Here is a 27,182-nt window from a genome sequence, read left to right as displayed (position 1 = left end):
AGAATCCACTCCTTGCCTTCGGCATGACGATGTATTTGATGGGTTGTGCAATGAGCCGCAAAACCAAAATTCTCCCTGGATTGTCTGCTACAGCTAATGGAAGTGTGGCAGCAAAGGGTTTAGACTGAGATTTCCCAAACTGCTTTAGGAATTTGAGCACAAACGAATGGGAACTGGGCATCTAGGTTCCCTAAGTAGCTTTGAAAATCACAGCTTTAGTTACTAATTTTCTCAGTGTTTAGAAAAGCTCCTGAAATACTTCAGAGAGGGAAAAAGCCAAGGGCTCACCCAGGCTCTGCTGTGACCCAGCCAACAGGCAGGGTGAGGAGGTGGTGTCCCACACACGTGGGATCTCAAGTTGCTTATAGTCCTGCTGGCTGGTTATGCCATTGCTCATGAGTCCTTTATTTTTAAGCAGCTTACTGTAGTGGTGGCAGCCTCATCAGAGAGCCCAAAGAAACCAGCGCTGAACACAGTGACTGCAATGGCCGCAGGGCTGGATCAAGGCAGAGGTCCTTGCTGAGGGCTCAGCTCCTGGAGTCATGGGGTGATTTCCAATTGAGCGTTCATCATTACACTGCATTTCTCTCCCTCTTGGGCGCAGAAGTGTTGTGCGAGCCTAACCAATGCTGTGCCTGAGCCTGCAGGCAGCCTCCTGCAGAGTAAGAAGCAGCTGTTAGAGCTGGGGAGAACCCCAAACCCATCACCAGACTGAATGGCTCACCTTCTGTTGAGGGTGGTGGAGACCCCCTCACAGAATCCTCCCTGTTCCTGCATAGACCCAGCCTGCCTGGAGTGTGGGGATGGCAGTCCCTCTTCCCCTGATGAAGTGCAACTCTGGGGTGAAGGGCAGTAATAGTAATGCTCTTGTCCGTGCTGTGATGCTAAACACATTTATTTATACAAATCAGAATTAAATATATTAAAAAGCACCTATCCCAGGTTATCTGTAGCTATGCTAACAGTTGTTAAGAATTGCAGTCTGTGCTAAGAACACGCTCTGTGTTTTGTGGGGAATCCCTTGTGACGAGGCTGTAAATGAGATTTTAGTCAAAAGGTTTTTCTCTCGCTTAACTGAATTAATGATATGTAGGGGATTAATAGCACTGCGTGGTTGTAAACTAGAGCAGGCTAAATAACATCACGTTCATGTAGCACTTTACATCCTCGAACGCACTTTGCACACGTTCAGCTCACCCCTGTTAGCATCGTTTCTTTCTTTCAAATGGGGAAACGGCCATAGAGGCTTTGTCTAGACTAGAGAAGTTCACCATGCTACCTACCTAGCCTGAGAGCAAGACATACAGGAGTTACAGGCAGGGCTGGCTCCAGGCACCAGCTCAGCAAGCAGATGCTTGGGGTGGCCAATGGGAAGGGGCGGCATGTCGGGCAATTCGGCGGCAGGTCCTTCCCTCCGAGAGGGACCTAGGGACCTGTTGCCGAAGAAGAAAGCGGCGCGGTGGAGCTACCGCCGATTGCGATCGCTTCCCCCACCGCCGCTTGGGGTGGCAAAAACCTGGAGCCAGCCCTGGTTACAGGTGTGCTCAGAGGCCTTTAGGCAGTAGCAACTTCAGAATAAATTTATCGGGGGTGGGGGAGGACTTAATCTCCCTCCCCCTAGGTCCTCATCCTGGATTTTACTATCCCTAATGCCTGTTATTCCTCAAATTAAGCTAATCCACCCCACTCCCCAAGCGAGTTCAGCAGCACACCCAACAGTACATTCTGTCATATTGAGTCTGGTCTCGTTTTAAATGCCCCAAATATTGGGGCATCTGTCTCTGGACACTGTTCCACAACCAAAGTCCTCCCTGAGGTGTGTGCCACAATATTAGTATCCTTAATTCTTTGTGCCACCCTTGATTTTCTCCTTCTTTAATCTTCACTTCCAGTCCCTGGGCTGTGGTTATCCTGTTCCTTCAACCCCCTGAGCTATTATCGCCAAGCTCTCGATAAAATTTTCCCTCAAAGCCTCCATCCAGGTCCTTTGAAAATTGGTGTTTTTCTTCTTCAGTGAACTCCCTTCAGCTTGTCGGTCGTTTTCTGGTATTTAGGCAGACACAGACATACAGTTCTGCAACAATAACAATGCCTAGCTCATATAGGGTGCTTAGGGAGGGCACTAGTCTCTCCTTGCTATGTGATGTGATGTTTTGGACTGTGCTGTACTCACAAACGGAAGTGGTTTTTTATTTATTTTATTTATTTATTTTTACCATGTTTCACTGCAAACTCACAATATTTTGCACTCACATAGCAACTTTCATTTGAGTATCTTGAGGCTTTGTACATACAGGTGAGCAAATATTATTGCCCTTTTACATATAGGGAAATGGAGACATTGATTAACTTGTCCAAGATTACACATACAGCAGGAAATAGAACCTAGGCCTTTGCTACAACCGCCACATGCAGCTGCCATCTCCAGTTGGTCCACTCTCATCTTGGAGATCTTTTCTGGGCATTATTGTTTTCTGGGTTTCTTCCTCATTTAGGTACCTTCTCAGATTATTTCCCCGGATGTATCAGTGCATTTTCCTGTGATGAACAAACTTTTTCTTATTTCTAATGTTGCTGAGCTCCCTTTATATTTCTCTTTCCTCTGGAGTTGGCAACTTTCTAATTTCTGAAAATTCCCCCTCCCCGTCTCTCTTCCCCCTCCTCTTTCCTCATTGCATGATCCTCTCCCCCCAGTAGGGCTCTGTGGCTAGGTTCCCCCCTCCCCCCAGGTAATCAGCCTTTTGTTGTCCAGTCAGTACATATATGGAGAGATACCTATCTCATAGAGCTGGAAGGGACCCCAAGAGGTCATCGAGTCCAGCCCCCTGCCTTCACTAGCAGGACCAACTACTGATTTTGCCCCAGATTGAACTCACAACCCTGGGTTTAGCAGGCCAGTGCTCAAACCACTGAGCTATCCCTTCCCCCTTATGTAACCAGCCAATGCCAGGTCCCCTTTTCGACCAGACTTTGAAGTTGAAAACCAGACACCTGGCAACCCTACCCTCCTTGTTGTTATCTCTCAGTTTAGTAATGTCATGAATGCACTTGGTATCCCCCACACTCTTTTCCCCATCACCCAGAGCAGTGAAAATAAATTGGGAACATGTTTGTGTGTAAAACATCTTTATCCTGGTACACCTCTACCTTGATATAATGTCCTCGGGAGCCAAAAAATCTTACCACGTTATAGGTAAAACCGCGTTATATTGAACTTTCTTTGCTCCGCTAGAGTGCGCGGGACCCCCCCCTCCCCCGGAGCGCTGCTTTACTGCATTATATCGGGTGGCGTTATGACAGGGTAGAGGTATGTATAGAGTCTGCATTTAGCCCTTCTGTGCCTTTTGTAAGTTGCATTCAATTCCAGTATCTATGCGTAAGTTAAGAGTGTGAGAGTCTACCCCTGGTCTCCTTCAGGGCCACGCAGATAACAGTTGTGTGAATAGTTCCATGATTCATCCCTACATTTTAACAGGCCCCTTTGTTAACTGAAGCCTTGTTTGCCCAAAGCCAAAAACATGAGGAATTTATGGTACACATGTCACTTTTGCCAGTCTTAGAGCCAACAATACCTGCAGGACTGAGGGCATACAGTAAGAGGATCTGCAAGATTGTTTGTGTTCCATGTTCCCAACCAGAAGGCTTCACAAGGCTTAAACAAGCTTTTAATATCCTAGTGTTCTTAGCAAGATGTTCTTTGATAAAATCACTAATTAAACAGGAGGGAAGCAGCTGCCTCTACTTGCATTCAGTAGCCCTGTTGGAACAGAACACAAGTGGGTCCAGTGGCAGGTGTGTACTATGAATTAAGAATGTAGTAGGACTCTGTACAGTTTTTGCAGAATCTAGTGGCCTGCTTCAGGTTCTTTGACAAATGGCCACAGCGTTCTTAGCTCCCCTTTTAATCTTATCCCTTTGTTTAAAAAAATGCACAAAACCACTGAGGCAGGGAGACCGACATGCTAGAAAATGCATGTAAGTGAAGGCTCATTAATGTTTAAACCGCCTGAAAGGCAAAGTAACCAGTGTGGATTTGCAATATTAAAAATGCCAACTTCAAATATTGTCTGCAGGGCCAGCAGGAAGGTAATTTAGAGGCGAAACAGCTGCTTAGATTTCGGTTTCTAAGATTAAATGATGGCTTGAAAAAATAATAAACCGTGGTCTTGTAATTCAAACTTTTTCACATATGCAAATGTACATTGGTAACTGAAAGCAAGGTTTAACTTTTCTTTATTTGGGAGCAGCACAGAAGAACTGAGATCCCAAATCTGGCTTAATCAGAGTATTTACATTTTATTATTCATAGCAGAGTGTGTGCTAGCACGAGCCATAAAGAGCACTGCAATATGCCACATGTGTGCTGTTTGCTGCTTTCCTGCTGCACCTCATTGACCTCTGGTGCCCTTAGTATTAGTGGCTGGAGCAGTCAGTGCCAGGTCATAGGCAGCACTTCAGTTAAATATCCTTCCCTTCCCTTTGCTTTTCAGGGGGCCATAACTTGAAGCTACTGGATTTTGTGTACAGACATGGTTTATTTTTATGGTACGGTTGGGCAGTCTTTCCCCTCCTCTCAAGGATTGGGTGTTTTCTTTTAGGGCAATTTTATGTCTTGTTTACACCTGAAAGATTTAATCTACATTTATTTTAAATGCAGTAGATCAGGTGGAACGATTAAAGTGAGACCTAGAGCATGGAGGACAACTGGTAAAGTTAATTAAACAGTTTTATTTTGATGCTGAAGAACTTGACGAGTGTGTTTTAGGGGTTAATGTAATAGGAAGCGTGCATGGCATGTTGAACTAAATACATTTCAGGAATTTGGTGAATAAAACACAATTGCATTATGCCTCAGGGTCGTAATAGACGTAAGTTCAGTGGAGTGCCCAAAACAAAGGGGGCCTGATCCCAAGCCTATTAGAATTAGTGGGAATCTATTGACTTCAGTGGCGTTTGGAGCAGGCCCATATCTCTTAAATAAAGAAAACCACCTCTGATTTGTCTGGCGTTTTCTCTTCTACTTCCTGCTCACTCCCCACCCCTCTTCTCGGGATTTGGCCTGAGTTTGGTTAACACCTGCCCATCCGTAGAGCTGCTGCATCCAGGTGAGTACAGCCACCTTTCTGTGTTAGGTCTGGGTGTGAGGCTGTTGCAGAAACTGTTCAGCAGTTTTGCAGCCTTGTTAATGGAAGGGCAGTTGCATTCCATTCTGTGCTAAATATATGGCTGGTGGTAGTTGTAAATATCTTGGATCAGCTGCGTTTTTATTGCATCAGAATCGCCACACCCAGCTCACACCACTGGTCTTTCTAGTCTCTGTCAGGGTCATTACTCGATGCTTTGGAGGAAGGGGCCAGAGAATCCTGCAGTGGATCTTCATGAAATAACCTGACCATTGGGGAACTTCCCCCAACCACTGACCGTTACAAGTTGGCTTAGGCCCCTAAAGCCTGAGGAATTGTATCCCGTATACAAATAAATAAATCAGTCCTGTCTAATGGAAGTGTGGATGGTCTCAATAGCCATAGAAAAGTGTAATCTTACTGAGTACTTGGCCTCAACGATTGTTTGTGACAATGAGTTCCACATGTTAATTGTTACCCGAGGAGCCTGTAATCTAAGAGCTGAATTTTGATAGTCACTTTGTCTGTGGGCTAATTTTTTTAGGCATTGGGGTGGTGGGGATGGTGTTAAAGTAGGTTTGATGTTAGCACCTGGCATGCCCTCCCTTTGTAAGGGTTTAATCTCTCTCACACATACTCTCCTCCATTAGACATTGACCAGTTTTTGATTGTTGAGCAGACTTAAAAGCTATATGTAGTTTGTTTGATTCTTTCAGAGATGTCCATATTCTGATTTAGCTTGGAGCATATTGGTACCTTTTGATTTAGTTGCAAATACAGTTGTATGCCTAATGTACAATAATAAAGAAAAAATTGTCTTTGAAATTTTGCATGTGACTGAAAAAGCCACATCCCTAGTAATCCAAAAAGAATTTTGGAATTAAATTGAAAAATTCGGGTTTTTGGCAACATATTTCTGCTGTATTTTCATGTTGCAGCCTTATAAAATTTTGCCCAATAGGTTGATAAGTGTGAAAACTATAAATAAAAGCAGGTCTTGCTCCTGTAGCATCATCACATGTATTACAGCTCTATTTCCAAAGCCATTTAGGTACAATATAATGCTTCTAGTGAATAATCTTCTGCAGTAAATGATGTAGTCTAACAAGCCTGTGGATCTCAGAACAGTTCATTTTGGATGTTAGTGGTTTCATAATTAATACCTCACTTCCTGGGGCCACAGATAGATGTGTGTTCTGAAATTACTCCAGGTTTTCTTAGTACACGTTGTATAGAAGAGCAGGATGTTGGAAGCTAGAAGTTGCTTTTAAATTCTTGGTGAATATATTCATAGTTTGATAATGAGTTTTCTACTTAAACCGTAAGTGAATAATATCCTTTGTTACTAATTATTTATGTAGTGCCCAATGTGTGCATTAGAGACCATAATAAGACAAGCCCCTGCCCAAAAGTGTTTTACGTCACTTACACTGTTCTGCTTTCTGTTGTGTTTAGTTAGCCCTATAGAGAGTTCTCTTTCATGGGCCTGTAAAGACTTGAAGGAGGCAGCCTTGCACACTGAGCTCCTTGTATTTATCCACTTGTCACTTAAGAGTCAGTAGCAAGTTTTTAATTCCTTCACCCTGCTTGGTCTGTCTTCAGTCTCAACCCCAGGCATCCTCCCTTAAACCTGAACGGATTTTCATGGCGGTTTCACAGCGAGTCTCAGTGTTAGTTGTCACTGATGTGTTGGGTTGTATGTAGTGCGGGTGCTGAGATACCATGGTGATGAGTCTAAGAATCTAGCTAAGCTGGTATTTGGAATGCCTTTAAGACTGAGCTGGGACCATTCCATTTCTTGTTCTGAAGACCAGAGGCAGTAGTCTGTTAAACTTTCTGTTTTCAGGGGCAGGAGGAAGCTAAGATTTTGATAAAGCTGGTAATGTAAACTGGTTAATTTCATTCATTAATCACATACTCTGAGTAATTTATTGTAACCTTAGTCCTGAGTCCTCTTGAATTGCAGTGTTTGTGGTAGGTGTAAGGTTTGCCATAACAAGCATCACAGTGCTATGGTAATTACGTTTCTGCTAGTATTTATAATAAACTTAAGTTTCTTCAGATTTGATCTCCAACCAGATGCAATTTGCAACAGCTAAAGTCCAGGCTGTAAGAGTTGATGGTTGTGTGGCCAAAACACAGCATTGGGGTTTTGAGATAGGCAAAGATTTTTCAAAACCACCCAGTGATTTTTTGGGTGTTTGTTTTTCAGGGCCCAAATTGAGTGTCCCTAAAGAGCCCTGATTTTCAGAAAGTGCTAAATTCCCACCCACTGAAAGTCAGGCTCCTTAAAGATGCGCCAAGAGGGAGCCCAAAATTGGAGGTACCCAGACTCACTAGTCGCTTTTGAAAACCATGACCATGACCATGACTTCTGTGCCTCAAATATTCCAGTTTACAAAATGAGGCACAGAAATCATGGTTATGATTTTAAAAGGTGACTAGTGAATCTGAGTACCTCCTTAAAGGAACCTAATGCTGGCGGTGTTAAGGAAGCCTAAATAGTTATTTGTAAAGTGTTTTGAGATCCATAGGCGCTACAGCTGGCTGAAAATTTCTGAATTTTGAGTTTTCTGTGAAAAATAATTAGATTTTCAATTAAAACCTCTGCCCTGAACATTTTCCAGATTTTCAACCAGCTTTAGTAAGAACATAGGCTTGGCAGAGTGGATCAGAGCTATAGTCCATCTAGTCCAGTAGCCTGTCTGACAGTGGCGAGGACTAGGTACTTCAGATGAAGTGCAAGAAACCCCCCTTAATGGGCATAGTCCACCCTTTGGGAAATCTCCTAACCCATAATAGAGATCGGGTTAAATCTCAAAGCAGGAGGATATATATCTCTTCCAAAAAAAAAAAGTTTAGTATGTACTGTTATAATTCTAGATATTCAGGTTATGCCTGCAAATAGCCAGTCTGTCATTGTTGGAAGGGGCAGTGTGAGCGGAAAACATGTTTGTGTGTATGTATATTGTTGCTCTGCTTGTTGCCACAGAGCAGCAGCCATCGCTCCTGTATTTCCACGTTGTCTTCATTTTCATCTCGCTTCCTCCTGCCCCTTCCGTATCAGAACGTTGTTACGCTTTGTTGCCCTGCAGGAGAGGCGATGAGCCTCAACCGCTTTATGCATCGGGAATGGGCAATAAAAGGCAGTGACGCCGGTGTCCAGGCTGTAGAGGGAGAATGTAATCATTGCCTCGGCAGCGTTCGCTGCTTCTCTAGGAGTCTTTTGTGCTGGCTGTGACACCTAGGTGGCTTGGTAACAGCCAACCTTTGGTCCCTTACATAACAGTGAGGAGTATTTACTGCAGCGTACACTGCCAAATGTGCACCTCTATTTCATTGTAACTTTGGAAGAGGAAAGCGTTATTTGCGAGTGTATAGGGGAATGTTGGTCTTGCCTGGAGGTTGGGTACCTTAAACCTGATTTAGCTCTTGCTTCTCCCTCTTTGGGAAAGTCCCATAGGGGAAGGGTGGTCCAGTGGCTTCGGGTGTTAGCCTGGGACTCAATTTTCTATTCTCTGCTCTGCCACGGCCTCCTTGTATGACCTTGGGCAAGTCACTTAGTCTCTCTGTCTCAGTTTCCCACCAGCACAGTGGGGATAATAGCACTGCCCGAATTCACTTCAGTGTTATTGAGGATAAATATATTAGACTGAGGCACTTGGATACTGTGGTAACAGGGGCCAGATAAGTGTCTAACATAGTCTGTAGAAAGATTACTTTCTCATACATTTGTTTTTAAAGGTCTCCTATAGAATTTGATAGACAATTTTCTTCCATAGATTTCTTTAGGATGCTTAGAAACCTATAGAAAGGATATTGCTGTTGTTAAATTCTGATGGACTTTAGAGTAATTTCTGTAGAAATCCTATTACATTTCTATAGAAATCTATTTATTTCAGCCCTGTTAAAATCTATAATGCTTTTCCTATTGGTACAATATACACTTACACATAGGGTGGATTTGGCTTTTCTGTATGTTCCTGATTATTGAGAGAACCTGTATTGTCAAATTGGGACCAGCTCATCCCTGAGTTGGGTTATAGATGCAAAGTAGCTAACCTGTGGATGATGTGCAAACCTTAACTTTGAATTTCCTCACATTTATGTTAAAATCTCAACTTTAAAGTTGTTTTAAAATAAAAAGTGATACATGAAATTTTGTGAGCATTGAGGCAGTGTTCTTAGTCTTCAGAAGTGAAAGGTGAGATCCAGAGAGTCAATTAAATGCACTGCTTTTGTGTTTGAACATATGACCATTGGTGTAAATGCGCTGATGCACTGTGCATCATTCCAAGTACTGTGTATGACCTGCACTTTCGTATGTTAAAAAGTTATTTGGAACTTGTGTACTGAGCATGTTCTGTGAAGCTTCAGAAGTCTCCAACTTCAGATTTTCTTCAAGCGGATACAAGGCACAGTCTGCACTGGGGGTTTGGAGGTCAGAAAGAAACAATTTTTTGTTTATCAGAGTCTGCTCACACAAATGGGGGTGGGGGCTGCGGGGGGGAGAGAAATGGAATTTAACCACTATTCCCCCCCCCCCCCCAAAAATCTCCTTTGGGTGGGAAGCGAGCAAGAGAAATTGCATCCTTGGAAAATAAACTTGCATTACTTTTTACTAACTTAGTTGACTCTGGGCATATTATTGGGAGCAGCAGGAGTTTTACCAGTCAGTGGTGCATCCCAGTGCTACAATTGCATTCCCTTTCAGGATGCTCATGTGTCAGAGGGCGTATCCACATTGTAATTAACAGAGGCGGCTATAGGTTTTTGCTGCCCCAAGCGTGGCAGGGAGGCTGCCTTCGGTGGCTTGCCTGCGGGAGGTCCCCGGTCCCACGGATTCGGTGGAAGCCTGCGGGAGGTCCGCCGAAGCTGCGGGACCAGCGGACCCTCCGCAGGCATGCGGCCAAAGACAACCTGCTTGCCACCCTCACGGCGACCGGCAGAGCGCCTCTCGCGGCTTGCCGCCCCAGGCACGCGCTTGGCGTGCTGGTGTCTGGAGCCGCCCCTGGTAATTAAAAACCCACAGCTGACCTGTGCCAGCTGATTCAGGATTGCAGAGGTCTGGCTAAGGGGCAGTTTAACTGTGGTGTATAGGGCTTGGGCAGCTAAGAACATAATGGCCATATTGGGTCAGACCAAAGGTCCATCTAGCTCAGTATCCTGTCTTCTGACAGTGGCTAATGCCAGGAGTTTCAGAGGGAATGCACAGAGCAGGTAATCATCAAGTGATCCATCCCCTGTTGCCCATTCCCAGCTCTGGGACCCTCCCACTTTGCAGGGTCCTCCAACCCAGACTCCAGCCCAAGCTGCAATTAAACAGCCCTTTAGCACAAGCCCGAGTCAGCTGGCATGGGCCAGCCACAGGTTTTTAATTGCAGTGCAGACATACCCAGGGTGGGAGGGATTTCTGCTTTTGCATGCTGTTGTCGAAGGAAGAAACCAGAGTTTCTGTGCCGTTCTTTTAGGAATTAGGACTTAAACATCCACAGAAGAGAAGGGTCAGAACTAGTCTGAACATTTTCCCATGCTGAAACCTCCTGAATTGTTGTTGTTCCCCTCGGCATGTTGATGCTTTTAAAACCAGGAGAAACTATTTTGCTGTTTCTCTGTCAGTTATTTTGACACTAATCAGTGCTGCGGATCTTGTTTTGATTGGTGTCTTGATGCATCATAAAAAGAGTTGCTGAAAGAGTTCAATTATAATATCAGCAATTCTGCCAAATGTATTGAGCTGTTCTGAAAAGCAACTTGTCTTTCCTGACCCAGATACACAGTTTCCCACTGTGGTAGATGCTGCCAGAAAGACTATTGGCAGAAGGCCAGAAATAAAATTATACTGCAGAATTATACTCCTTTCCTGATCCAAGCAGCATTGTGTGTGTTGTGATGAAAAATCACCTGCCTTTTGCATGCAGAGCAGAAATTAAAACTAACTAGCAATTAAAACTCCAGGACTCTTATTTTGATATTAACCATCCTCCTTAATTTCACTGAACATAACTTTTTTTCTTGTATGCTGCATAAACTGCAGCATATTTTTGCTGCTGGGTCTGATCCTACCCTGCGAACCCCAACCTACTTTGGGACCATTCCTTCCTACTCTCCTCAGCATTAGTTCTCTCTCCAGTACCCGTGCTCTCAACTCTGTTGAGGCCAACTCAGATGTCTCAGGATTATTTGTGTTGCCCTTCAACCTGCTGTTTATGCTACAGTGCCTCACGTGCTGATGCTGGAGTGAAGGAAAGATTAGAAGGGCAGAGGGTGCTTTAGTGCCTCAGAAAAGCATTGCTGGCTTGTTCAGTCTTGCTGTAGCATTGAAGTAGTTGTCATGGACCCTGGACTCTTCCGACAGCCTGGCCAGATGCCCGAGCAGCAGAGAAGTGGGGATTTAGATGACTAAAGAGTTCAATGTCCTGTGATCCTGTTTCCGTTCCCCAGTTATTCCAGCAGCATTTCTCTGTGCAAGGCGCTGCTCTGTGCTGCTGGGTTGGTAACAGGTATCCAAGGCTCCCTTTTCTAAGGGGGAAATGGAGTCTCAGCTGCCTTGTTAATTTCAGCCCATGTGGAGTTTGCAGACCCGTTGCTCCTGTCTGCCACCTTGCCAATCAGAAGTATCTAAAGACAGCTAAAGGGCTGCATGTTGGTATGTCCAAAACTATTTAAATGAGCATCTTCAAGTCCAAGAAGCACCACTGACAGCTGCAGGAATAAACCCCGTTATTAAGGCCACATATCAATCTCTTTCCTTCACTCATATCATGCCCATGCCAGAAGTTCCTTGTGAAAGATGGGGTGTTTAATGGAAACATTTCTGGACCCTCTGTGGCCATGCTGCTGGGCGTGGAGGCCCAGGCATGCTGCAGCCACTGCTAAATTGGTTATATTAGGATTAAGATGAGCCTCAAGAGCCCGTTTCCTGATGTGTGTTTCTTCTGTTGAGAGACGGTGTGTTTTTAAACGTTGGTGTTCTGGTTATTCCCAGACCTGCTGTGGAGACAGTTTAGAGAGAGCATGAGTTACCTCATTTAGTGCTGGTGTGTAATAACACTTCACATTGCTATAGTGCCTGCTGTCTGAGGATTAAAAAATCACATCAATCCTCCTCACCTGGCCCTGGTGAGGTGAGGTGGTATTATGCCCATTTTATAGGTGGGGAGTGAGGCACAGAGACGGTAAGGTCACTCATGGCTTTGTTTATCCTAGAGGCTTTTCCTGGAAAATTCATTGGAAGCTGTGGTGGTGCTAGCTGTGTTGTAGCCCAGGCACAAGCGGCTTTTACCATCGTGGCCTTTAGGCCACCCCTTAGCAACGCCAACTGTCCTCTCTCAGCTAGTGCTGCTGCCATGGGTGGCCTCTGTCACTTAGTGCTGCAGCCATGGATGGAGCTGTCCTAGCATAGATGCTCTGTAGTGAGTTAGTGGCAGAACAAAGCTGCTGGATTAGAAGGATTGCAGTCCGTTTCTCTGAATCCCTTCTGATGGGCACAGGCCTTAGCGCTCAATCCAGATGGCTGGGGCTGCTTGGCTTCTGTTTATTTTCCACTCTGTGCCTTGTTCTTAAAGTAGCGTCTGAATTTTTAGAAAGCAGGCTCCATTCTGTTTAGTGGTTTTATTAAACGTTCTCTCCCGGGCCTGAACTGCGTTAAGGTCGGGTTTTGTTGTTGTTTGTTTTGTTTGTTTTTGTTTTTTTGTGTTGACACTTCTGAGAAGTATTGTTGGGCAATTAATAATTTGAAAGAACACTTCAGAATAGCTCCAGCTAGAATTGTGTGGTGATTTTTCTTCTTCTTCCTGAATAATATTGATGAAGGTGCTGTCATCTGTAACGCTTTCCCTAATCAGGGCACGGTGCTGCCATGTCCCCAGACCTCAATCGCTCACTTTTGGGGAAAAGGGCAGGTAGAATTGGATTAATGGTGACTCTTGCCTGACTTGTTTTGCTTGTTAATGAAACCGGGAGCCTCTCTGAAAAGCTGCATTGTTCTGCCCCTCTCAAGGATAGCGTTGAAAGGTGTTGATGCTGCATAACACGTCCACTGTGCAGCAGAGAGAAATTAGCCCCGGTCGCAGCTGTAAACATTTGCTTTCAAGCTATTTCAGGTTTTCAAAGTATACAGAAAAGAGCTCAGTGCCTGCGGAATTGCACCCTGAGGTACATTTGTTCTCGGAGCTCAAGAGGTGGATTGCAGGCTTGGCTTGTAGATAGTTGCACCGTCTGCCCAGCAATTTAGTGAAGCATCAGTATTTGCTCAGTCAGCCATTTCCATCCATCTGCTTTCAGTGTGGTGTCACCTATAACCTGCAGCTTATAGCAGTCCTGGACGGGAGTCCAGGCTGGAGCATAGCTTGGTGTCTAAAGACTGTGGTGATGAGCACATTTGCTAAATCCAGATAGAGGCCTTCCACCTCTTGATCCGAGAGAGAATTTCCACCTGGTGCTTGTAGGAGGAAGGAAGGCTGGAAAATACAAAAGGCAGAAATGAGGATAAAAAGTAGCATGAAAACGGGTCGTGGTTTGAAGGGAGAGCTTGTCCTGGATGGATTGGTGGGCTGGGACCATGAATAACAGGCAGAGGAAAAGCTTGAGAGACGTATTGGAAACCAGCCAGCACTCCTGCGAGGTGGGGACATATTACCCCTGCTTTGCAGCTAGGGGCCACTCGGGCACAGAGCCGGACTTGACCAAATGAAAACCAGTGTCAGAGCTGTGACTAGAGCCAGGAGTCCAGACTCCCTGTCCTGTGTTTTTAAGCCAGTCGGCTGCTCTGGTGAAGAATGTTTGACGCACTGTAGCTGTGCTGAGCAGTGGCAGGCCGCAGACTGGGCCCTGGCTGACAGGGTTGGGTGGAGAGTGTGGCGCTCATGTGTTTCCTGTTAGCCCAAGGGTGAGGGAGCAGTGTTTGGGGGGCTGAACAAGGTGGTGTGGAAAGGGCAGAAATGGGGGTTATTTTAAAGGACAGTTTGGATTTTGCAGTTTGGCTACAATGGGCTCTGTTTCCAGACCCAGGACACTGTCCTGGGGCCTCAGCAGCTGTCCTCTGGGCGGGAGGAGGTGCACGAATGCCTGGAAGATCAAGTCCAAGGCTTGCTGCCCTGGGCCCCAATCTGCAGTCACTTAAATGTGTGTCACTCTGCTCACGCGAGGTGACCATTGATGTCAGTGAGGCTGCACCAGTGAGTAGTTCTCTGCGTATAGGAGCGTTTGCAAGGATTGGGTCTGCGCAGAGTAAGTCTGAGACTTCAAAAGCTGCCCCATTGTCTGGACCCCAATTCCCGTTGGGATTTTAATGGCAGCTTTGGCATCTCAGCCTGCAGTGGGAGGGCAGGACTGGACCTTTCTGAGGCTGGAGAGCTCAGCAGGTCGTGGGTGTGTGCTATGAGGAGGCTGCATCGGTGGAGAGGGAGTCTTAGCCTGGTGGTGCAGTGCTCCTTGTTGGCCCCGCCATGGAAATAGGGCACTCTAGTTTGGTTCTAAAGGCAAATATACCTGTGCTTATTGGCCAAGCTCTGTCCCTGTTTGGGCTTTCAGGGCCCTTTGTTGGCAGAGGCCTTGGCTTCTGTGAGCCTCTCCAGGGGGATTTGTGCACTTGGCAGCACTAATAGTTTAGGGCAGCCATCGTCACATGTTAGGGTAGCAGCCAAAGCAGCCTTTCTGGTGGGACTTGAGGAACTAGGTCCCTCAAGGTTCATCTCAATCCACCTCTCGCCCTATGAACCTGTTCCCCCCCCTCCCCCCCAAAAAACGGTTTACTGTAACCACATCTGACCCCTTCATTATTTATATGTTCATTCAACCCATCCCCATATTTAACCAGAAAGGTGGGGGCTGTACCAGACTCTTTCACTGGCTGGTTGGTTGGTTGTTACACTGTACTGTATCCCAGGCGCGTAGTCTGGAGTTTGGAGGGACGTCTTTATAGACAACAAATTGCTCTCAAAGCTATTAGTCCTGTAAATCTGCTTCACTTCTTAAATAGGGGCACAGTGAAGTGGCCTGTATTTCTCCCTCTCTAGCTGTGTTCGAATCTGTACAGGGCACAACATTTTAATAGTTTTGTCACACCTCTGTAGTTAAAGCACCTACTCTGCTTTCAAGTCACTTCTCCGGTCCCTATGCTGTTGGCAAAAGCAGGTTTAACCTTTAACAATGTCAGGATTGTTTGATAGACAATATGCAACATATTGTTTGATGTGCAGGATCGAAAGACACACGAAAAAAAGAGCACATGTCAGCCGGCAGGATTTTACCAACTGGCTTTCAACCCACTGCAACTGACTCTGAAAAGTTCCTGTGGTGGTATATGGAATGAGAGGGAAGCGGGAGTTCTTTGCAAGGACTGGGATTCCGTAGTGCGCCCTGTGCTCGGACACGCTCCTTTCTGTCACATGGTACTTACTCCATCACTGTGTCCTCCTTCTCGCCGAGCATTTATTTGCAGTTGCATCGTGGTGGCCCTCCAATAATGGTGCCTGTAGCTCCAGGATAGGGGAAGGAGCTTTGCGCTCTTATTTCAATGTTTCTTTTTAGCTTTGCCAATATGCCTAGAACAGAAAATGAGCCAGACTGCAGGTGTCGATGATGAAGGTTCCGCATAGTGCTCTGCACTCGGCGTGCACAGGCCCTAGCCTTCAAGTGTGTGGGAGTGGGAATGGCCTAGAACAGAGCCCAGCTTGGATTGTTGTGTGTTTCCCTTCCCTGAGCCTGCTGCAGTTTCCTGTCAGCTCCGAACACTGCACTTTTGGAGACTGATTTCTCCATTTACAATCCCCCCGCCAAAGAGAGAAACTCCCCTGGGCTTTTGGTCTTCCCTGACATGAGATACCACGTTCCACTACAAATAGCAGACACGAGCGAAGGCTTTTCTCATGTGCAGAGAGGGATACCCGTTCTGTTGTAACAGGGCTCAGAGGAGAAATGCCTGCTATTCCCCAGTTTTGCCAGGGCTTGCTGTCCATGGGCTCTCTTGCCTTTGAGGTGCTGTGGAAAGCAGCACAGAGATGCACAGTGTCAGCTGGGGGCTCAGAGGTCATGGGTGAGGTTTTCAGAGTGGCACCAGGTGATTTAGCCATGTGTTCTCCCGTGAATTTCCATTAGATTGGGACTAAATCCCCTGCCCTGCTTTGAAAACTTCAACCTGTAGTTATTTGTGGCAGGGACTCTTTCTTACTATATATTTGTACAGCACCTGGCACGCTTGGGGCCATCATGCTGATCGGGGTCGTTGGGCACTAATGAAGTACAAATAATAAATGGAAAAGTAATTCAGTGCCCAAAAATGTGATTTATGGATAAAAGTGGCACCAATTTTGTAGCTGGCTTCATATCAACTATACTAAACACCCTGGAATTCAGAACTGCCTGGTGTCAGAGCTTTTGAATGCCAGTTGCTTCTCGGCTGATGAACCCAGATGAGGATGGCATGGGAAAGCAGTAACATGTATGTGGGCATGTTTAACAAAAAAAAAAAGTTGCTTTCTATAGAGACATCTGCTTTTTGTTCAGCATTGATAATTTCCTCCCCCCTCCTTTTGAAGCCTGCTGCTTTAATCAGTGGCTTGGTTTAATGTGCTGCTTTGAAAAGCAATCAAAATTAGCATGTGGTTTCTTCTTCTCTTCAAGTTGTTTCTCTCTCTCTCTCTATTTGCAGGTGTTGTATTGCAGAAAGCGACTCCCCGAGCATCTCGCCTGTATGAACTCTTGAGCTGGCAAGGGATTGAGAGGCTTATGAGGAGGTTCTGTCAGGCAAAAACAGTGCCTAGCAAAGATACCGAGGAGGAGGGAAAAGGAGAAGGGGGAGGGGGAGCGGAGCTGAGACTCTAGCAAACCATGGTAGGTAACTGTCTTCATTAATATGGCTGCATTAAAATTATTCTCCACCCCTAGCCCGTTATGGAATCTGTTAAAACAAGAGTGGAAGGATTTTCTGACTCTGCTGCATTAAAGATGTCTCCACATGGTTTAAGCAAAGCAAATGGGCTTTGATTTATTGCTGGGGCTTTTTCTAACCGGAGAATGGAGCCTTGTGAGCCTGCAGCACATGAATTATTAAACACAAATGAAGGAGATGCTCATAAATAACCTTTTCTAATAAAACTGGCATTAGCAAGCTGTTGCAGAGTGTGGGTGACCTTGAACTGTGGATTGCATAACAAACTCTGACACTCCCCACCCACCCCTTCCCCACAAGATCAGATGTTGGCTCTCTATATATTTTAGTGTTAAAAATTAAAAGCCCGAGCTCTATGCACATCTATTAATAGCATAGATATGATACATATGTAAACCGTACCCATCGGGGCATATTTGATGACTAAGTGAGGAGTCACTTCCAATCTGCCTGCTTGTATCTGTTACAAATTGCAAGAGTCAGAGACGCATTGAATTTGCAAAGCTGTGCAAATGTGAAGGGCTTGGAATGGTTAGTTTTTCTAAAATGCATTCAAGGAAGGGGGAAAAACCCACCTAATTAACGAATTCCTGAGAGCCAGCTGTTGTGAGTAATTTCAGCCTATTGATTTTTTTAAGCCCTTTAAATGTTATTGCTGCAAGAGAGGGAGGAGCGAATAGGTGCAGCATTATATTTACAATAAAGTACTGTATTCAGATTTGCTAATGAAATCCATTAAACAATAACCCAGCCAAACACAAATCAAGATTTCATCCTCTGTGGTGAGAAGAATGCTCTGGGGGAAAAGGGACCTCAGGGCACAGATTGGACTTTAAATGGAAAGCTTGCTGGGTCCTATGAATTCTTGACCCAGATTCTCTTGCTTAGTACTTATTTTGCCATTGCCCGTTAGTGAGGTAACCATGTGTTTCTAATACACAAGTTACAGGCTTATCAGTTTACCACTGCTGGAGTATTTTCTATAATCCGTATTCACAAGCAGGGAGATTTGGGGAGGAGGGGACATACTTTGGGTGGAGGTGAATTAACAAATCCATGTCACTGATTGACTACCAAGCTGCAGCAGCCTTTACCTGTGTCTTTTCATGTTTTGTAACTGAGGTGAGCGACAGCAGGGACCTTTGGGAATGGCATTCTAGTGTGAGAGTCCTGGGAGGGGCGTAGGGGGAGCACTCCTTACCTGTGACCAATGCTCTTCTCCCTGAGCATGTACATTGCCTGTGGGATCGGAGAACTAAGTGCAGATTCAGCAATGAGACTGCTTGGATCCATTACAGGCCCTGCTGTCTCTGAGCTCAGGCATGATTACAAGCTGTGAAGTAGGGGGGGAAATTCCCCTTCACTGCAGGATAAATGCAGTTTATGGAAGTAAATGATTAGCAAGAGTGCACCAGTCAGCTGGGTGGCAGAGGAAGGCCCTGTGATCCATGTACTGGGAATATTTTTGATTCTCTCCTGTCCATAGGGCATGGAGTAAAAAGTTCCCTGACACTGCATCAGATTAGTCTCTGAGCACCAGGGTTACATGTGGCTGAAAGGGGAAACACCTGGTAGATAGTGGCTGCCCATGCTGGTTCACTAGCTTTTCAGATCATACATGTCTCTCCTGGATGGCATGGCAACTAGATGTCTCCAATCAGGTCACAGGTCTCTGTGCCACCTCACCCGATTGTGGAACTCCGGGAGCCCTCCCTACAAGCCCTTCTTCATTTGGGATCCTTTAACCCCTTGTTTTTTTCTATTTGATTATTTTAATCTTTCCTCACAAGCTAACCCTTCCCTTCCAGCCTCCTTCCTAGCCATTTTTCATGCTCTTTGCTGAATTCCCTCCTGTCTGTCAGGATTTTCCTAGTGATGTGTAGTTGCTCCAGACTCAGGTGCAATATCCCAGGCTTGGCAGCACCAAACTCGTAGAGCAAGAGGCTGCTGGGCTGCCATGCCGTGGTGGGCTGCCTCTGCACCCAGCCCAGCATGAGGGGAGAGCTGCTGGTCTTGGCATGTCTAGCCAGGCAGAGTTGTTCTCCCAGATTGTCAAAGCCCTGTACGCAGTGCAGCTTCTCTCAGCCTCCTCCCCAGGACACCTCTCTTCCAAATTACCTGCCCCAAAACAAGACAACTTCCTGGCACTTCCTTGATGTGCGTGGAGCCCTCGAATTTCCTCTTTGGAACCTGATCAGCTGACCCCTGGGAGCCATTCAGGGGCTGGGGGTCTGAACAAAGGGACAGAGTACCCCAGAATGCACTTCCTTCCTTCTTAATTACTATTTACTGTTTGTATCTCAGTGGTGACTAGAGGGGACCCCACCCAAGCTTAGGGCCTGTCTGTGCTAGGTGCTGCGTGGACACAGGCATGGGCACAGCCCTTGCCTAGAAAAACTTAGGGAGGAGAAACCGGGCACAGAGGGAAAGTGACTTTCCAAGGTTACACAGCAGGTCAGTGGCAGAGTCAGGAACAGAACCCAGGTTTCCTGCTGCTTCATTCATCCCCCTGCCTGCTAGACCTCCCTGGCTCTTTATGCTTCATCAGAACCATGGCTTTTTCCCCAAAGTGAAACTTTCTTGGCGAAGTTATGCAAGGCAAGCACCCAAAAATACCTTTATTAACCATTGCAGGTTGGATTAGTGAGGGCACTGCTCGACTGGTATTTATACCAGCCATTGCTGTGCATGGGCACTTCTCATGCAGATAAGAGACCGCATAGTCCCTGTCCTCAGGAGCTTACAGTTGCTGTTGGGTGAAACTGATAAACAATATGGGGAATAGCAGAAGAGAATGAAAAGGCTAGTTATGGAGATATCATTTGTAGAGTAAAGGAGATAAGAAACATTTCTCCTCCTTGCATTTTTCTAGCTCTGGACCTGAGTTTTTCTGCCTGTACTTTGGGAGCTGGTACAGAGAACATTACAACCTACATTCATGATGGCCAAGTCACAGGCATAACGTGCTGTTGCACTTTGCTACCAGTTTATGCCGGTTTGTTTTTTTTCAGTGCTTCGCATTGAATCGTCTGGGTCTGTCTACTTCAGGCAGAGAAGAGAGAGAAGTTCTGCCATGATTCTAGACCTTTGTTATCCTAAAATACTCCCACGTCTATACTGGGGAGGATTCGCTTGCAAATAACGCCTTTCTCTTGATAAGCCAATAACTCTTCTTTTTTTCCCTACTCTTTCCCGCCTCTGTAACAGAGATCTATCCGATCTTTTGCTAATGATGACCGCCATGTTATGGTGAAACATTCAACCATTTATCCATCTCCAGAGGAACTTGAAGCTGTCCAGAACATGGTGTCAACAGTCGAATGTGCCCTTAAACATGTCTCCGATTGGATGGATGAAATGAACAAGTCTGTGAAAATCGAGGAAGACGGGGAAGCAAAAGAGGAAGCTGCAGAAAGTAATGCCAAGTGAGTTAGTTAAGCCTCATAATGAGCTACTGTACTACTCTGAATGGATTTCTCTCCTGCTAAATAAGGGCCACAGTGTTCTTTGGCTTTGCTGGTTATGAATGTTCAGAGCAGGAAGTAGATGTGTCTGGACTCCTTCTGAGATGCGAGCACGCTGCGTGCGTGCTGGAAATGAGTAATGAATAGGAACCTGGTCAGGAGCTGTTCTCACTTTTAAGATGAAATGTTTTTAACTTGCAGTTAACAAATATAAGAAACAAACGCATCTGCCAAACTCTCAAATCTAAATCCACAAACGTGTGGCTGTTCGTTTAATGGGCAAAAAATGAATTTATAAATGTGTATTGTGTATTCAACAGGCTGACTGCTCCAAAGGAGCCATTACTGTACATCGTGTCATTCTGTACTGCATAAAACATCTGTCGCTGCACATCTCTCTCTATCCTTGACATGGTGCCAGATTTTGCTCTTCTAGTTTAACTCCAGCAGTTTAGAAAACAGCTGGAACAACTGGCCCCTTTTCAGGTTTTTATGGATAAAGATCTCTAACTCAGGCATTCTTGGCTCTCTAGTGCTGTATAGATAACTTAGCTTCACACTCTGAGCCAGGTAAGTATTACGGACAGTTTAGAAATGAGGGAACTGAGGCACAGAGAGGCTGATTTATCCAGAGCCACATAGCAAATCAGTGGCAGGACCCAGAGGACCTGACTTCCAGTCCTGTGCTCTCATCAGACCATACTTCCTCCAGTATAGTGACCTTCTTGGGACATGGTCTGAGAGCTGGCACCTGGATTTTACCTCTAACTTTCCTTGCTACAAGTGGTGGATTATTAATGTGGGTTGCTGCTGGGTGAGTTTTTTGCACAGCAAGTTCCGATCTGGTTTTAAGATTGGTGTGGAAAGGTCTCTGTGATCCATGCTGATCTGCTACATTATCTGAAATCTCTTATTGTAATGGAAGGTCTCTTCTGATTTTTGGAGTCACAGGTAAATATATTGGGGAGTGCCCACAGGGTCAAGTACTAGTACTTAACACTAGATAATATACTTTGATGTCCAAATTCTGCTACCTGCCCTTGTGGTGAATATCACTTTACTCTGTCAGTAATCTCATTAAAATCCAGGAGGACTAATTCTGGAGTAAGGTACTTCTCAGTATGAGGTGAAGGTGGCAGACATTCAGCTCCGTGTCAGCAAGACCATATCCTTAAGTGCTGCTGTATTCGTTTATCTGGGCTGAAGATTTCATTTACTGGTTCAGTGTGAAGGAAGCAGTGATTACCAATCTGTCATAAAAATTACCATAACGAACCCTGATGTCAGGGCCGGCACAACCCATTAGGTGACCTAGGCGGTCACTTAGGGCGCTAACATTTGGGAGGCGGTGACCGCGGTGGCTGGATCTTCGGCCGCCCCGGTCATCGTCGGTATTTCTGTGGCAGGACCTTCCACCGCCTAGGGCGCCAAAAAAGCTGGCGGCGCTCCTGCCTGATGGCATTGGCAAATCCTAAATCTGACCATTCCCTATCGTGCTGGTAACAGTAACATAGTCTTTAGTTATTGCCAGGTCTCAACTAAAGTGTCAGTATAAGAGTGAGGGAACTGGGAAACAAAGCTCTGTTTTTCCTACTAGCTGGACGTGCTCCAGTTTAGAAACAAGAAATGTTCCGTATCAGTTGAGGAAAGCTCTGTATGTGAGAGCTCCCATGATCTGCTTAAAAATCCCAACAAATATGTTGAAATGGTAGAAAGTCTCTCATGCACCAACATTGCTAGTCAAAAGTTTCTCCTTTGTCTGGATTTGCTTGATTCTGTCCTATGCATATTTCAAGGGCTTGGGGTCTCTGGGAAGAAATCTGCTTACTCAGAGTGAAGTTTCAGAGAAAAGCCCTGCTAATGGGCACCATATAAACAGACTACAGTGAGCACTCACCAGTAGCCAGGTCAGCACATAATGTTCTGGGCAAAGCAAACGCCCTACAAATGGGCCTGCAGTTTAGTTGTCTGTTTTCTCAGCACCCTCTTTTGACTAATAAATATTTCTCAGATCCCATTTCTGATCTTCTCAACATTCTTGTGCTTAGCCTGAGCAGCAAGGTGTCGCTTTTTAGTGTGAAATGTATGTGGAGAATAGAAATGGCAAAATATTTAAATTTCATGACTTTTACACAAATTAAGTGATAAATTGGTAAGGGAGTTGGTTTGTGTGGACTCCAGGGAATAATAGCAGCAGATTGACAGGCTACTTCCCTGGAGATGGGCAGTTAAGCTGTGTCATCTTCTGTGGAAGATAATTAACGTCAGTTTTCTGCTGAGCAGTGGACTTCCTTGATTTCTCTGACTCTTTAGGTGGGATGCAGTGCACGTTGTGTCAGTAATTTCCAAGTGTTGTTGGCAGCATTTTACTTTCCTTTCTGCCATGGATAAAATAAGTGCAGAGTGGTTTTTTTTGTTTGTTTGTTTTTTAATGGTTTTGGTGAAAGTCTTGGCTTGTATTAAGTGCTGTTGGCATAATCAAACAGCCTGACTTCACTTTCATGATTTTGTGTGCAGGATGTTTTATGTTCTTGCTGAGTTCTAAATTTAGAGTGCATTTTTATAAGTGCCCAGGTCTCCTCTCTAATAAATCTCCTGTCTACAGATGCTCTGACAAAAAGTCAGGAGGCTGGAGAATAGCGGGTGTCAGGTGTCAAAGCAGAGACGTGGAGGGGTTTGGGCTATTTCTCTTCCTTCCCCCTCTCTCCAGCTGGTTTTTATAAAGCAAAAAATCGAGAGCACTTTCTGTAGAATTTTGTATCAAAGCCAGCCTCTTAGACAGATCAGCAAGTGTTGCCTGCTGGCCTTAAAGGGATGGAGAATTTACATCCATCCCTGCTCCTGCAGAGGAGGGAACGTGGTGATTTAGAAGAATTCTTACAAGCAGCAAAGCAGGACAAAACTGTGGTGGAAACTAGGGCAAAGAATAATCCAGGCTGCTAGCTGCGTGAATCTCCCCTTCTAGCTGTGACTGGTGCCATTTCTTCTTCACACCGCCTGCCTCCAGCCAACTGACATGGTGACTAGCTGGCTGCCGGCACTAGCTCTGGGTGGGGGAAATGTGGGCCTGTCAGGACAGTTGGGCTTGCCTGGATGCCTTTCCTTTACAGTAAAGAAATCTCAGCTGCAGCAGGTCTCCTTTCCACCAGTCTGGGCACAAGAATCCAGGGGTAGCTCTGAAACCCACCCTTTAGCCAGGGTTTAACAAACTGTGACGTAACGCTGGCTCTGGGACTTCTTGGCCAAATTTAGCAGATTGCAGCGAGGAAAAGTTTACACTAAAACAAGCAACCTGATTATTATTCATTGTAAACATTTACAGGGCAGTTTGCTTCTTCAGCATGCTGTGCAAAACATTACCAAACGGTTCCTCCTGCTCCAGAGAGAAAGGCAGGTGTTTGCCCTGTCATCTTGGATTAAACGAGTGCTGTCCGGGCAGCTTAGGCTTTGTGAAAACAAACAGCCTAGCAGCATTAAAAATGTTTCTGTGAATTTTGAAACTCATCGGTGGAAATACTTTTTTTAGTATGTGGTGGATTATTTTAGAAATTCCCATGCAGGTTGACAAGGATAAAAGAAACAATTCAAGCTAAACCCATCACACCCTGCAAAATAGTAAGTTGGTCACTCACAAACCATTTTAAAAAGAATTATGCTTCCCTGCCAGATTAGCAGCCAAATGTTGCAGCATCTGGTTAATTTTCTAGAACCAGCAAGTGAAAGGGATTTACGACATCAGTGGCATGGTCTAATGACTGAGGCGCTGCAGTGGGAGTCAGGAGACCTGAGCTCTATCCCCAGCTCTGCCACTGACCACCTGGTGTGACCTTGAGAGTGTCACTTTCCTTTCTCTGCCTCCTTCCTTCCCACTCTTTGTGTCTCTGCTGTTTAGGTAATAGGAGACAGTCCTTGTCCATCCCTTTAAAGTATACCCAGTTGTGCCCATGTAGGTGAAGGTAGATGTATGAGAGAGGCTCAGGGTGCACTATATGATCATGGATCTCGGAGTGTGTCTGATCAGATCCTATCCCGGTGTGTGATGTTCAAGTGCCACTAACTGCACAGCTGCCTCTATAGCTGAGGCTGTTTTCACCACTCCAACGCTTACAGCCCTTCCTAGGGGGAGTAGAGCACAGTGATCTGCCGCTAGCTAGTGCTGCAGCGTCCAAGAGGCATCTCTCAGGAGTGCCTGCGTGTGAATGGTGGTAGGTGTGAGTGCTGCTCTTCTGTTTCCCATGGATTCCTGATGGTTTGTACACTCTTGGGCTGCTCAATTGCCTGTTGTCAGCACTTAAAGCTGAAGTGTCATTTACCTGCTTTGAAACCTGTGACATTTACTGTGGCTCTTGAGTCTCCAGAGAAAACCAGGAGAACATTTATGTCTGATTCCCCAGCCTCTGATTCTTCTGGCTTTCAGTGGTGAGAATTTTTGAAGGGCTCCTACAGGGAAGATTGTTTGAAATGGGGAGCCTTCCTAAAGAATCTAGCGTTTGCAGTGTTCACAAAGCTACAGAAATGGTTTGCACAATATTTTGAAGTTACAAGCTTCAAAAAATACATATAAAAGAATGTGTAGGCCCCCACTGTCGGGCGTGCCGGGGCCCCCACTGTCGGGCGTGCCGGGGCCCCCACTGTCGGGCGTGCCGGGGCCCTTAGGAGCATAAGTCTTGTTGAAAGACAATGGGGTTTAGGCTCGTAAGTGTCCAAGTCACTTTTGAAAATGGGTCTTAGGCTTCTAAGAGCTGTTCTGAAAACTTGACTCCAGGCTCGTGTGCGCTCCTTCTCCTGCAGTTAAGCAGTGAACTGCTTGGAGCTTCATTACTTATCCAAAGCTTTGATTCACAACTCTGCGACTACAGAAGCGTTCCATGCATGTTCACATTCGTTTCCATCATTTTCCTATTGGCTACTTGCAGAAAAGCAGTCAATGCTTTTCAGGAGCCTGTCACTGATGCGTTGCAGAAATGCTGGAATTGTTTCCATCTGTCTCTGTTGCCTTGCTACAATAGGGGGAGGGGTGGCGGCAGTGGGTTAAGTGTGGAAAATATCACTGTAATTATTCAGACATGTTTCATTTCCAGGGATCAAGGTGGTCGGACCTTATGTGGTGTGATGAGAATTGGTTTGGTTGCAAAGGGCTTGCTGATAAAGGATGACATGGATTTGGAGCTGGTTCTCATGTGCAAAGAAAAACCCACAAAGACCTTGTTATATACAGTCAAAGACAATCTCCCAATCCAAATTCAGGTAAGTGAATTCAGGTAGTCCTCCAGCTCTGATTGATAGCACTGCAAAACATAGTCAGCTAAAAGCTGCACTGGGTAAAAGCTGAAATTAATTTGATACCAAGAAAAATACAAGTGGTCAAGGTACAGAGAGCAAAGACTGTACTTAGAATCTAGGGCAGCGGCTAGTGCTTGTGAGACCTTAACCTGATGGGTAGAAAGGCTGTCCTCAAAGCCGCCTTCCCTAGTCCTTGTTCCTGACATCAGTCCTGCTATGCCCTCCAGCTAACCTTGCTATTGGAGAATTCACCCAGCTGGACTCTCCCTGCTCTCACTCCTAACACAGAAACTAAATGGGCTCTTAGATTTTCCTTCTCACTCTGCTCAGTGTGTGTTCAGTGTGTTGAACTTCCCCATTACAGAAGCTTTGTCCCTCAGCTCTGTGTTCAGTGTAAACTCCCCGGTGATTCTGAAGTGACAATAGGTAAGGTTAAGAGTTTGCCATGGTTATTTTTAGTAAAAGTCATCAACGGGTTGTGGGCAATAAACAAAAATTCACGGGAGCCTGTAACCTGTCTGTGACTTGACTAAAAATAACTTATGGGGCAGGGCTGATGGGGAAGGAATGACAGCGGGAGCCCCCCCACCACCACCACAGGGGGCGGGCATACAGTCCTGACTCCGACCCCAGCTGCAGCTACAGGGGCAATTGGAGAAAACGGGGGATGCACGAGGAACGCACTGCCCCAGCCACAGTCATGGGGGTGGGCAGCATGCAGCCCCAGCTTTGGTTCCAGCTGCAGGGAAGGGATGCACAGCTTTGGCTCCAGCCCCAGCTGCTGACAGCTGAAACCGAAGAAGTCACGGAGGTCTGGTAAAGTGATGGAATCCTAAATCATACCCTTAAGAAGAGACCATTCTGAGCGGTCAGTGGTCCTGGGTCATGATGAACCCTTGATATGTACTTGGTTTTAATTTGTACCTTTTTGTTTTGGTGTGTAAAAAAGCATCCTATGAACAGATGCAGATAGTACCACCTCTTATTAAGGGAGCCCAGGGTTATAGCTTCCTTTGACACACCCCTGGTCCTGAATAATTAGTCCAGCCTGAAGCTCGTGACATGCGCTATTCCCTAGAGACGGTGCCCCAACAAATACCCCTTGCAAGTAGCTCTTTCTAAACTAGGTGATGAAACTCATTCTCCCTCCTTCCTGGTTTGCCTCCTTGTCTCATGTTTATTTCCACATACAGCGTACACGTTTCGACCATTCTTGGAGCTATACTTCCCATTGTTCATTTGTTTGCCCACAAGTGTTCAGGTTATGTGGAGGACACAGCCATCTCCATTGGTGGGGACATGTAGGGTAGTGGAGAGGGTATGTTGCTTGCCTGTAACAGTTTTTTTTTCTGGAGGAAGTAAGTGCCCTAGATTTATCTCCCTATTTGTAAAGACGTGGTGATTAGAAAGGGTAACTCT

At 45.6% G+C, this 27,182-nt stretch overlaps 1 protein-coding gene across 2 annotated transcripts in view; it reads left to right on the top strand.

Moving 5' to 3' along the window:
• Positions 1-27,182, top strand: part of LOC120386761 (spermatid perinuclear RNA binding protein) — an 85,883-nt gene that overhangs the window by 29,830 nt on the left and 28,871 nt on the right. For both annotated transcript variants that reach the window (XM_039506506.1, XM_039506505.1), the window contains exons 2-4: positions 16,777-16,958; positions 20,224-20,441; positions 25,562-25,727. In XM_039506506.1, coding sequence (XP_039362440.1) covers positions 16,956-16,958; positions 20,224-20,441; positions 25,562-25,727 — 387 coding nt within the window. In that variant the 5' untranslated portion in view covers positions 16,777-16,955. The remainder of the gene's footprint in view (positions 1-16,776; positions 16,959-20,223; positions 20,442-25,561; positions 25,728-27,182) is intronic.

The sequence above is a fragment of the Mauremys reevesii genome, linkage group 19 (genome assembly GCF_016161935.1).
Source record: "Mauremys reevesii isolate NIE-2019 linkage group 19, ASM1616193v1, whole genome shotgun sequence".
Taxonomy (NCBI): Eukaryota; Metazoa; Chordata; order Testudines; family Geoemydidae; genus Mauremys; species Mauremys reevesii.
This window is presented reverse-complemented; position numbering and strand designations above follow the sequence as displayed.